Source organism: Ambystoma mexicanum, chromosome 3q, assembly GCF_040938575.1.
Source record: "Ambystoma mexicanum isolate Mex_15411 chromosome 3q, UKY_AmexF1_1, whole genome shotgun sequence".
Taxonomy (NCBI): Eukaryota; Metazoa; Chordata; class Amphibia; order Caudata; family Ambystomatidae; genus Ambystoma; species Ambystoma mexicanum.
The window spans coordinates 1072878346-1072892072 of NC_090926.1; the positions used below are offsets into that span (position 1 = coordinate 1072878346).

Sequence of the window (13727 nt, forward strand, 5' to 3'; positions counted from 1 at the left end):
CTCGCCATCGTTGTGGCAATGCCAGACCGACAGCAGCCGGGTTAATCACGTTGAGCACCTCATATGGCCCAATGTACTTAGGCAACAGTTTCTTTTTACCAGGTATCCTCAAGTTTTTAGTAGACAGCCATACTTTCATTCCAGTTTTGTAGACTGGTGCAGGTACTCTCAGCATAGGTCTTATCCCGTCTTTTTGCCTGCTCCAATTGCTGCTTCACCTTCGTCTGTAAATTCTTTAGATCCCTGATATTACGAACTGCTTCAGGGGTATCCAAAGACAAACCGGAATAAAAAGGAATGGATCTGGGATGTTGCCCATACAGAGCATAGAAAGGAGAGGTACCTATGGTACTATGGTAGGAATTATTGTAGGCAAATTCTGCTGCCAGTAGGACAGTGACAAGACACAAACACCGCAGATATTGTTCCATAGTGCTATTGACCCTCTGTCTGTCCGTCCGTTTGTGGGTGATAAGCACTAGACATCCTGTCATCAATGAGCAATGCAGAAGTTAGAGCTCTCCAAAAACGGGACGCAAATTGTGAACCCCTGTCGGTAATTATCAGTGAAGGTAGACCGAAAAACCGGAATACATGCCGGATGAATAATTCAGCCAGGGCAGCAGCTGTTCGTAACCCATTACAGGGAACAAAGAGCCTATTTCGTAAAGTAGTCCACCACAACCCATATGGTATTGTAACTATTATTTCTTGGGAGTTCTACCACAAAATCCATCGATATCATAAACCATGGTTGTGCGGAACAGGTAAAGATTGTAGTAAACCCACTGGTTTGCCAGGAGTGTTCTTGCATTGGATGCATACGGTACATGTAGAAACATAATCTATTACATCTCGTGTAATGGAAGGCCACCAACACCATCTCTTTAACAGCTCTAGAGTTTTCTTTTGAACAGGATGAGCTGCCACAATGGAGTTGTGTCCCCAGCTGAGAGCCTTGTTCCGAGTGGTATCTGTGGCTAGATAAAGCATCCCTTGTGTGAAAGGCAAACCGTTGTGTATGTCTAGATTAAATTCCTGAACCAATCGTGGATTTTGTTCAACCCATTCCTGTAATTCTTGTTTTAGGGAAGACTGTGCAGAACAACTACATATCACGTGGTCTGCCAACAACGTTCTTTGAACCGGAGGTTCTTCCTTCACCTGCTCACCGATGCGGGATAAAGCATCCGATTTGACATGTTGTCTGGAAGGGCGATATGTAATTTGGAAATCGTATTGCACAAAAAACACATGCCATCTGGCCTGTCGAGCCATAAGACATTTCATAGTTTTGAACGCTTGAAGATTCCGATGATCAGAGTACACCAACACCTGATGTTTAGCCCCAAGAAGATGATGTCGTCATTCTCGGAAAGCATCCTTGATCGCAAGCAATTCCCACTCAGTAACGGTATAGTTCTGTTCGTATGGGGTTAGCTTACGAGAAAAGAAAGCGACTGGATGCTCCTCCTTGGTTTCTGCACAAACTTGCGAAACTACAGCTCCTGTAGCGACACTGGAAGCATCTGCTTCTACAATAAACTGACAATCAGGATCTGGATGTTGTAGTACAGGTGCAGTGGTAAACGCTTCCTTTAACGTCTCAAAGGATCCTTGGCGTTCTGATTCCAACAGAATGGAACTTTTGAACTAGTTAAAGCTGTCAATGGGGCAACTGTTTTGGAGAAGGAACGAATAAATCTGCGATAAAAGTTCGCAAAACCTAGGAATGGCTGTAGAGATTTGACATTATGTGGAATGGGCCAATTCAGTATAGCCTTCACTTTGGAACGGCTCATTCGGACACCATGATTCGTAATGTCATAACCCAGGAATTCAACTTCTTGTGTATGAAAGACACATTTCTCGGCTTTAACAAAGAGTTTGTTCTCTCTGAGCCTTTGTAGGACAGCGGACACATGTTTGACATTTTCTGGAAATGACGATGACTATATCAATATGTCATCCAAATAGATCACCACAAATTGATCCATCATGTCTCTGAAGATGTCGTTCATAAAGAACTGAAACGTGGCGGGAGCATTACAAAGGCCAAAAGGCATCACAAGATATTCATAAAGGCCGTACCGCGTCTTGAAAGCGGTCTTCCACTCATCGCCCTCACAAATGCGAACCAGATTGTATGCTCCTCTTTAACAATGGCAATGGATACTGGTTCTTTATGGTGATGTCATTAAGAGCCCTGTAATCTATGCAGGGCCTTAGATCTCCCTCTTTTTTCGGAACAAACAATAAGGGTGATGCAGCAGGCGATTGGGATGGCCGTATAAACCCCATATCAAGAGCTTTATCGATGTATTCTTTCAGGACAACATCTTCTTTGGGAGTTAAAGAGTAGACACGGCCAGTAGGGATTTTGGCCCCAGGAATTAGTGCCATCGGACAGTCATACTGTCTATGTGGAGGCAGCTGTTCTGCCTGGCCTTTGTCAAAAACATCTGCATATTCCATATACTCGCATGGTATATGTGTACTGCTCTGATGTACAACACTGATAGATGAACCTCCTTCCATAGAGGCCAAAATATTATATTTGGTTGACACCCCGAGACTAGTAAAGCAATGTTCGTTGCAATAAACAGAAGGATATTGGATCAATCCCGTAACCCAGTCAATGGTTGGATTATGGCGAGTCAGCCAGGCAAGACCAAGCAATAGTTTGTAATGAAGAGCCGCAATGACATCAAAAATCATTTCCTCTGAATGCCTATTTGATAACATCATTCGAATAGGTACAGTCTCCTGGGTTACCATACCCGAAGTCAAAACTGACCCATCCACAGTGCTCACTGTTTCAGGTTTATTCTTGGTTATAAGAGGTATAGAACATTTCTTAGCAAATGTGATGTCAATAAAATTATTTGTGGCTCCGGAATCAGCCATAGCCCTGGAAACTAATTCTTGATCAGCAAAATGTAACATCACCTCCACAGCTATAGGTGCGTACGCCGGAATGGTATGCAAGTCCGATGTAACACCCTGTTTTCAGGCTCTGTTTCACCACTTAGCAAGCCCCGCCCACCTGGTGCCTTCCTGCTTGCCGCTCTGTTTCCCTATTTAAGGAGCCCTCCAGCCTCTCATCTTCTGCAGATGGGGAGCAGGTGCAAATGGATCTAGGTCAACTGGCCTAAGCCCTGCCCACCTGGTGCCTTCCTGCCTGCCGCTCTTTTCCACCACTTAGCAAGCCCCGCCCACCTAGTGCCTTCCTGCTTGCCGCTCTGTTTCCCAACCTAAGGAGCCCTCCAGCTGCTTTTCCTTTGCAGATGGGGAGCAGGTGCAAGTGGATCTCGGTCACCTGGCCTAGGTCCCGCCCACCTGGTGCCTTTGCAGATGGGGGCAGGTGCAAGTGGATCTAGGTCACCTGGCCTAAGCCCCACCCACCTGGTGCCTTCCTTCACCATCACTGTCTTGTGGCCAATGCTAGATTTGACTTTTATGGACTTCATTCATTCACAGTGCGTCACTCAACTCTCATGCTGGACTTCCTTTGCATCTTGTACTCATGGTGGCCCTGAATCATGCTGTTCCCATCTTCCATCTTGTATCCTGGCTTGCAACATTATGTGTTACTACTGACTTTTGCAATTGTATTTGCTCTCCGCTCTTGCTTCTCCACTCTTTTTGACTGCTTACTCTCTTTTCTCTCCTCCTTTCCCTTCTCCCTTTTCCTATCTCCTCCTCTTACTTTCTTCTAAGCACTTACTCTATCAGAATGGTCCCTGGACCTAATATGATAGCAACCTCGTCTGTTTCCTCCAACCTCCCATTACTGGTTTTTTCCTCCCCACCACCCCACCAGCACTATCTGAAATGTCGTCAGGCCTAGTATGATAGTCGCTTGTTTTGTTCCTCCCCTCCCTTTCTGCACCCCTCTCCCTCAACTTTTGTTTTTCTCCGGCTCTTCCAGAAATGTCGTCAGGCCTAGTACAGTAGTCGCCTGTCTGTTTCCATTTCCTTCTCTTTCTCCCCCTCCCTTCCTTATCTATGTCTTAGCTCTGTCTTAGCTCTTGCACTCTCTGAAATGTCGTCAGGCCGAGTATGATAGTTCATTTCACATCCTTACTGTTCTTGGCCTGTAAGAATGTGGTTGTATTTTCCCTTGTTCCCTCCCTTGCCTTGAAGCGCTTTGAAACACATTGTGTATAGGCGCTATATAAATAAACGATTATATCATATCACCCGCCATAGGTACTCCTGCTAATGTCGAGTTTTGGCGTTTCCCGAACGCTTAACTGGTTTCTTGGGACATGCCGCCAGTAAATGCTCTGATGAACCGCAATACATGCATAATTAGTTTTTTCTTCGGTTCTCTCTTTCTGCATTAGATAACCGGCCTCTCACGGCACCAAACTGCATTGGTTCAGGGTCAGTCGAAGGGGCTGCCGGTACCTCCGGACGAACAGGTGCTTGCAAGAAAGGTTTTTTCTCTCCTTTGTGAGCATTTCGTCGAGCATCGATTTGCAGAATTAGATCGAGCAGTTCTGTGAACCCTTTAGGGACCACAGGAACCGTAGACAAAGGCGTCTTTTAGCTCTTATGAAAGACCCTTGTAAAAAAAACAGCTGTTTTCTTGTCTTCAGGCCATTGAGTCTCGGCTGCTAATTGGTTGAATCTGGCTATGTAAGCCAATAGGGTTTGACTACCTTGTTGCAGATTTAGCAACTCCAAATCTGTGTCTTGAGTGGCATAGTGCATATCAAAGACCTTACTCATGGCGGCCAGAAGATCGTCGCAATCGTACAGCAAGGGACTATTTGTCTCCAACAAAGGATTAGCCCAAGCAGCAGCAGTGCCCCCCAAATGAGAAAGTACGAATACTGCCTTTGTAGTTAAATCGGGAAACGAGTTAGGCTGGCACAGGAAATGGAGTCGTTACTGATTGACAAAGGTTCTATAGGTTTTAGGATCACCTGTGAACCTTTCCGGGGGAGCCAGAGGAAACTGTGTTGGCATAACCACTTTAAGGGTTTCTTGTTGTGGTGCCGGTGTCCCGGATCCAGATGCAGTGGCCGCTGAAGCCTGCACTCCTTGAGGATCAGCATGAATGGTGTCTTGCATAACATCCATGCGATGATGTAATGTGTCCTGTGCCGTAATCATTTAGTTTCTCAAATCATTGATTAACTGAGTCAAGACCGTTAAAGGATCCGTACCCTCCATGGCTTCTGATTCTGTCATAAATCACCAAGGTATCTTATGAAAAGGATATGGTAACCAAAAAGGGTACAATTGGTAGGGCTCTTCCGGATCCTTGATAATTCACACGGCTTGACAGTAGTGAAGTCAAATTAGACCTTCCAAACGATACAACTCTCTGACTAGTAAAACAGGCAGAGAGAGGGATCACTGGAAAGGGCGTGGGAGCATCATAGGAAGGCAGCCTAGGGTAAAATAAAGTATCGTGAGAAAGTGTCCCAACTAAACTCTCACTAATAGCACAGCAATAGCACTAGTACAACACTAACCTGTCGGCTTAGAACTGGAATCTCCACCAACAAGTCTCTGAAGAAATCCAGGAATTGAAACAACTACAAAGGAGGGAAGCCTAGTAAGGGAGACCTATCCCGAACGGCACGAGGCTCACGCTAGATACTGGGTTGGTGCACCACAAGAAAGCGTCCAAAATACTGTGCACAATCACCTTCAAATAAACAGTTGTTGGTAATACTTCCTTTCCCACGTAGAACACAAAATTGATGAAATGAGTCCACCTGTTATCGCATCACAGGTGCCAGGGATTCAATCCAAAGCGAAGCACAATTGCGTGTGGAATTACACGTTTCAAAGAGTTCAAAAAACGCGGGCAGTTTTACACGCGACAAATGTTCACGCAGCCTGGACAGCCGCGCTTGAAAGTACCGTAGACAGCGTGGTGTTTTATGTGCAACAAAAGCACACGCAACCAGGACCACAGCGTGTAAAGAGTATAATATACCGCGTGTGATTTTACATGCAACAGAAGTACACGCAGCCAGGACAGCCGCACTTAAGAGTTCAAGAAACCGCGTGGTCTTTTACATGCAACAAACTTACATGCAGTCAGGAAAGCAGCATGCAAAGAGATCAGGAACCCGCGTGTGTGGATACACGTGACTGAAGAGCACGCAGACAGTGCTGCCAAAACTCGCGTTTGAAAGAAAGCCGTCTGTTGGTCTTCTCATGGACGACTGCCGAAAGAAACTGTGAACGAATGTCGCTGCAACCTCCTGGAGCTTTGAATTGCCTGGTGAAGCCCTGCTGCTGTGCTGAACTCCTTTTTCACCTTGACAGAGAAGCTCTGGATGGAATGACTTCTCCCCTTGAGTTAGTGGGACCAACTAACCCCAAGACGAACTCCACTGGACCATCACCCCCGACTTTCTGTGCCTCGCCATTGCTTCGGAAGCCCAATGCCATGGGTCGGGTATCTGTAGTGTCTGAAGCTGTAACGAATCCGGCTAGAAGCTCCAGGAGTCTCCTAAGGACTCTCTAGAAGCAGGATGACCAGATCCTGAGTCCCTTCACCGATGTGCAGGACCCAAGGAGTGAAGGAAGCCCAACTGGTATCCGAGATCCACGACAGTGCTGTTTGCTAAGCACTGAAACCGCAAAGTGCCGATGAATTGGAAAGAGCCCATAGCTCCCGACGACCTCCCAAGTACCGCTGCAGGAGCCCTCCAGGCGTCCTCCCTCTTGTCCCCACAGCTGAGGCTCAGGAACAAGTGTCTACACATCTGTAGCAAGACATAATCCAGCTCGACCACTCTTTTTAAAACCAGAGGTACTGTTTAGGGTTGGGGTACTCTCCTTATTGCCTTTTAGCTGTGCTTTTCTCAGTTGGGAATTGCTGTGGTTTACCTTTTTAGAGTTGATTCCAACTCTTTTGACAGGTTTAACAGCTTGTGACCCTACAACAGGGACGTCATTTCACCAAAATGCCAGGGGTAGCGGAAGTGATATCGCACAACCCTTGACCTCCTGATGACATCACATGAAGTGATGTCATTTGACCCCACCCGAAGTGATAGCGTGGGAAGCGATGGAATACGACCTTTCACCCGTTGACAAAACAGGAAGTGGCATCACATAGCATTGTACACTACGTAAAATATGGTTACGATATCACTATAATGTGAGGTACATTTCATACAAGAATGGTTCGCCATATGTATTGTTAAGATCAGTGTGTATGGGCCCAAATTACTGTGAATGCAAGCAGACGTCCATAACCTATGATAATGTGTTATTATATAGCACTTACGCATACGTGCTTTATATACAAAAAATATAGATACAATATCACTCAACCTGTGCTGGTACTCATTTATCGACCTCAGAAGGATCAAAGGCTGAGTTGAGGCTTTTAAGAACAGACTAAATCAGTGGCATACCCCCTGAAGTGTGCCTGAAATAAACCTTTAATGAGTCTAGCAATTATTGTATAGAATTCCAGAAGGACACATTATTTGTATTCATATTCTTTCTTATTTAGGGTCACTGCTGAAAGTGTTAGACTTGTGGCGCTCCTGTTCTTTTTTTTTTTCTTCTTTATTTTAAGGGGGCCTGAACAAGAAAGCCAGCCACTCCAGAAGTAAAGAGCCACATGGTGCTGGCCACAGCCTAAGAGCTTGCATTTCAATAAAAAAAAGTTCTTTTTTTTTTTTTTTTTTGAGGTCGCAGTTGCGACCCCTAAATGACGTCCCTGCCCTACAAGTGATTTTTTTTTTTTTTTTTTACAAAGTCTCTAACTTTGTTCAAGACATTTGATCTAAGATGTGCAACAGATCCATAGACTGTGTTCCAATTGACTTTGGCTGTCCTTATTCTCTGAAGATTCTTCTAGTCCATTGACTTTGATACTGCGTGTCCCTCATAGGTGGTAGCTTGTTGTGCACTGTTACTGCTGGGAAAGGCTTATCAAGATTTCATTGGAAGATTTAGTTGTCCTCACATATACTGAGAAACTGTTTAACCTTTTTCCCCCCTCCCTAACCCTTTCATTTCTGCAACCTCAGAATCTACAAAGTATGACCAGTGTGATATATAAATGCCATTACTGTCTTTGTGATTGAAGTCGCCTCAGGGTGTAGGAATTTTGTAAGAAGCATAGCCACAGATTATCCACTAACCTGTTGTGATTCTGAAAAGTAATTTAAAAGTATATTTACATTGTTACTCAAACTGCCTTTTTAAAGAATGCTTATTCAAAAATTGATTTAAAATAAATAACTATAACAGAAACCTTGAGTGTAAGTTTTACTTGGCTACTTGTATTGACGGATTTCGTTTGTACAGCTCTACAGCTCACATTTACCCCTCTTGAGATAGGCCTGGCTGGTCAGTCACACTACCAACTTGTGTAGCACAAACCTATACCAAAAGGTGGGTTACCCAATATCAATGTAGTCTCACGTAGTGTGACTGCATCAATTCTTACCTAACACTAATACCAAGAGAAGTCTTGTGTAGTCCCACACCAGTTGGACTGCACTAATTCTTACCTAACGTTACCTTTCTCAAGATGTATCTTGCCCTACATGTATTTTTAATAAATTGTTATTTTTACAATACATAGCGTTTCAGTGTTTCTTTGGACCATATGAATGCTGCAATTTCTTTATACCAAGCAACAGCCCTCTCTTCCCTCCTAAGATAAGCCTGGCTGCTCTCTCTACGCTGCCAAATGTTATCAGGTGGTACAGCCTTATAGTAAGAGTGGAGTTTTGTTCTGCCTCCGATATGGTTTGATGAAGCCCTTAGTTGGAGTTTAGAAAAACTGTCCTAACAGTAGCCACCCCATCAATTTGAATAATTAGCGAGCATCAGGCTTTATCTGTGTCAGAGCCATTTGTAATAATTAGTAAGAACACGGTTGCCTTAAGAACAAATCCATGTTTCGCTCCAAAATTCATATGCAAATTTCATGTTAATCAATTGAAATGACAGATTTCGTCCAAAATCCACAAAATACTGAAGAACTAACACTACATAAATTGGATGTTATGGTAACAGTCATGTACTTTGTAACACAATTATTAAGGAAAACAGACCAGTTCTTTTTGTCCTATAGCCAGATGGATTTTAAGGTGCATTGAATAGTGTTACAGCCTCTCAAGCAAAACACTTCCTTTCACACCTAAATGTTACTCACCGCTCCGGTAATCGATCACTGCCTGTAGATGGGCGACCTTGGAGACGGTAGTTTCCACATATATTCACAAGACAGCCTCTGGTAACCCGACACCCCCTGAATTCTAAGATTCAGGCTTCATCAAGGAGGGGCTCTTTTCTGCGATGTGCCTCTCTGCTGTTTCAACCTGAATTGCCAATCGCCTAAAAGAGCGGGGAGAACACACACTGCCAACCAATGCTGCGAAGGAATACAAAGATGGTTAGAGGAGCCAAGGTATGAAGGAATGCAAGAAAACAATAGTACTAAGGAGTACCTAGGGGGGGTTTGAGGAGTGGAATCTGCTATAGGATTGACCTACAAAAGAAAATAAACTATTACCCTCTATGTCAATGTAATAAACCAGAGCATCCCAGAAATAAATGAGTAAGTAATTCAAACACAGACCTGAAGGGAGAACTGGCAGAAATGAATGAAGTCCAAATGGAGGGAAACAACGAAAGGATAAAATAAAAAAAAAGGAAGTTTAGTACAGGAGAGTAACCCGGGCGGCACGAGGGACGCACTAGTGACGGGTTGGTGCATGTACCGGAAAGCGTCCATATGCACTTGGTGAGTAGTTCACTGTAGAATGTAGAAGTCCCAAAGGATGTAGAAGTTCAAAAGTAAAGGCTAACGGTGGAATCCAGCAGATAGGGTTTTAACTAGTATGAACAGTTCAGGATAATAGCAAGTGAAATGGCCTCAGGAACAAGAAAGACACCGTGGACGAGTACCAAGGACAACCAATTACCTTAGTGGGCCGTAGAACCAGGAAGTCACTGAGGAAAAAGGCAGGCAGTCCGTGAAGGAGTCCAGGTCAGTAAAGGAGCGGGCGTAACCAAAACCCAAAACCAAAGGAGAATCCAAATGCAGTCCAAATAGAATAGCCAAGCGTCGGGAACCAGAAGATCAAAATAGAGCACTGACTGGATGTCAGAAGGGAATACGTAACGTAACCGCAAGGAGAGTAACGCTACAATTAGCAGCAGAGTGCTGTACGAGTAGCGGTGCTTTAAAGTACAGTGGGGCGTGGTGAGGTGCGCGTTCCTTACGCCTGCGAGGTGTCAGCTGACACGAGACGCGCCAGAGTGTAAACAAGCGCCATGGCAACCTGTATCGATTCCAGAGGGGAGCTCGTGAGTATGCTCTTCTTCGCGTGAAAGCAGCGGATGAGCCGGCGCTGTCATTCCCCGCAGAAAACGTAACACTAAAGCATATTCCACAGTTAGTTTCTGTTGCTTGTATCTACTTGATTCAAATGTGATCTACAGGAGTGGCCGGTGCGAGGAATAGCATGTAAACACAAAGTGGTGTGTTTTTAAAGAAGGAATAGGGAAAATACTAAAAGGAGGTCCGAAAAATAACAATATGTGGACGTTGATGCATGAGCGATCCTGGGCACTGTACATGTAACAGTAGGGATAGTATTACAGGAACAACCTGTCGCTGCCCTTTTTCAACTTGAAAACAAATAATCTAATGCTCCAAACCAACTACTAGATGTTGGCCTATGCAAAGCATGTGAATTATATATGCTTGATTGTGGAATCAATCAACTGATACTTTAAATATTGTAGCTTTTGCTTGTGTATTTGAAAGATGTTCTTAATACATTTTGATTTTATTTTTCTTTCTAGTAATGTAGTCCTTATTATTTCAAATGAGAATTAACTGCTGGCATTGTATATATGTTGTGTATTGAGTTTGATGGAATCAATTTCCAAAAGAAAGTCTGTGATAATGATGCAAGTCCATAGCTTCTGGCTTATGGCTTCTCTGGAATATGATTTAAGTGCTGGATTGTCTAGCCAGTAGAATTGCCTCTCATGTCAGGGAGTCTCTGCTTCTCCATTTTGCAGGTCAGTGTCTACCTCCAGAACTGGTCCCATGTGCTGAGCTACGTTAGCAAGGCAGAGTCAACGCCTGAGATTGCTGAGGTAAGAGTGTGAATGCCTACCATTTGGCCATGATTTGGTGGTATTGTGAGCAGGGGTGTAGCATCAATTATGAATGTGAGAGTTGTCATCCCTGCAGTTTTCTTAGTAACAGCAGCTGTTTTTGACATGTCTCCCTCTACAAACACCAACAGCAAAGAGGAGAACGGGACAGCCAGACACAGGCGGTGCTGACCAAGCTGAAGTGTGCAGCAGGTAAGATGCACCTTGCTCTTTACTGCAGGCAGAACAACTCTGTGCATGGGCGAGGGATGCCAACAGTACTCGTTTTACAGCTTTATTATAACCTGCTATTAAAGTGATAGTATATCGTGGTTATCACGATATTTATCAAGTATTTATAATTCTGCTTAAAGAAGAAGCATTTTGGTAAACAATGATGTACAATGTTAGATGCCATAACAAACGCAGATCACTGCGTTACTGTTGTGTTTTTATTCACTATATGTTATTTTGGTTTAACTATATTCTATGATGTCTGGCACACACGCAAATGTTGATTTTTAGGGTACCAGATTTGAAATTTGAGTATATGGTAAAAGCTCTCAGATTGCAATGATTTCTTCCTCGGGGACCTGTACAAATTTAGGGCTTCACCTTTTACATCAATGTTAGCAATACTGTAGATTTGCAACTTTGTGCTGGATTCGCTCCACCGGTGAGTCCATTCTCTAATCATGGGAACCCTTTTTAACTCTTTTTGGTATTTCTCTTTTTTTTTTTAATTGTACATATATTAGGACAGTTTTTCTGAAGACCAACTAATGGTTTAGTAAAACCATTCAACTTATACAGTACAAGACTCCACTCTTGTATAAGGCTGTATCACCTGAGGTCATGGTATCGTAGACCGAGCAGCCGGGCTTAACTAAGGAGGGAGAGAAGGCTGTAGAATTAGTACAATGAAATTGTATTATCGAAGCTAGAGTATTGCAATGTATTACTGCTAGGCACTTCGAATGCCAATTTAGCCAAACTACAATTGTCGCAAAATAAAGCACTGCGAGCGGTCCCTGGACTAAAAAAATCTGACCACATTTCCGCCATCAGGAGGGAAGTCCATTGGCTTCCCTTCAAAGCCAGAATCATTTTCAAAACACTTTGTCACCCACAAATGTCTCGCCAAGAAGGCCCCCATATACATCAATAACACTGTTACCTAGAATAAGGCCACGAGAACACTAAGATCCAACAACATGCACATCTTTGTCCCACGTTACAAATGCTCCAGACCCGGGGGAAGCAGCTTCTCAGTAATGGCTCCAAAACTCTGGAACATACTCCCACTACACGCTAGAAATGGGCCATCACACCAATGCTTCAAGAAGACATAAGAAATGTGGCTATTCAAGAAATTCTAGCCCGACGCCTCCCCCCCCGTCACCAATGCCAGAAAGTACTATGTAACTTCCATCTCCATACCAGCTACTTCTGCGCCCCTGCTGAAAAAATCGAACACCAGCTAACTGCTATTGTATCTGTATAATCAAGATGTCTGTAACTACGCTGTGGCACCTCTAGGTTTGTGCGTATCATAAATGCAATAAATAAATAAATAAAATAAATATGGTCCAAAGAAACACTGACTCACTATTTATTGTAAAAATAAAGGGTTTATTTAAATATAAGTAGGCCCGGATAAATATTGGGGGAATTAGTACCATCACATTTTATATAATCACAATTATAAAAACACAACCCTATACTTTAAAGTTCACAGACCAAAGTATAGACCTTATATAACAGTAGTCTAGGTAAGTCAAACCTTTTCAGACACATTCTGTATAGGTCACACATCCTACAGTGTCTGCACTAAATATGGTATTGAGCTTTTGTCTCCCTATATGATAATATTTGGGCGGAACTCAAGTCCACTAATGTAGTATTGGTTGATGTTATGTTTTAATTAGAGGAGATGAGGGCTGAAGCTCGCTTTGGCCGATATGGAGTTGGCTCTGGGGAGGTGGCGGATACATGGGTGCTACAACCAGTGAACTTGCCCCTCCAACCCTGGGTGGTGACCTGGTGGCCACTATTGAAATATATGATGATGCCATTACACCCAATCCTCCTATTTGCCCAACATCTGATCTGGGGCATGCAAGAACATGAATTGTATGAGGCCCCCTGCCCGTGACCTGGTGGCCACAACTGAAATATCTGATGATGAAATTACACCCGATCCTCCTATTTATCCAACATCTGCGCTGGGGCTGTGCAAGAACATGAATTGCATCAGCCCCCCTGCCCCAACCTGGGCAGCCTAACTGCACCTTTTATTGAGCTTACTAAAGAACTGTCTAGGCCGGGGGTGGGGGGGATGATGGCGAGGAAGTAGCAAATAAAGAGCCTAAGGTGCCCCGACTACTTAACAAACTCCTGAATGCAGCCAGAGGGAAACAGGTGAGAACTAAACTGGGAGTGCGTAAGAGCCGGTCCATCACTATTAGAACTGCTCATAGAACACTCTCCCGATCTAGTCTGTCCCCGGTGGTAGAACATGAACCACTGGATCTGGTCCCACCACCAAAAGCCAAGGGGGTGGATTCCATGGTTCAAATGGACCCTAAGTGGGATGAACCCACTGAAGGATTGGA

General features: G+C 44.0%; 1 protein-coding gene across 2 annotated transcripts in view; it reads left to right on the forward strand.

Moving 5' to 3' along the window:
• Positions 1 to 13727, forward strand: part of GPS1 (G protein pathway suppressor 1) — a 559228-nt gene that overhangs the window by 195302 nt on the left and 350199 nt on the right. For both annotated transcript variants that reach the window (XM_069655322.1, XM_069655320.1), the window contains exons 7-8: positions 11035 to 11112; positions 11265 to 11325. In XM_069655322.1, the coding sequence (XP_069511423.1) occupies positions 11035 to 11112; positions 11265 to 11325 (139 nt within the window). The remainder of the gene's footprint in view (positions 1 to 11034; positions 11113 to 11264; positions 11326 to 13727) is intronic.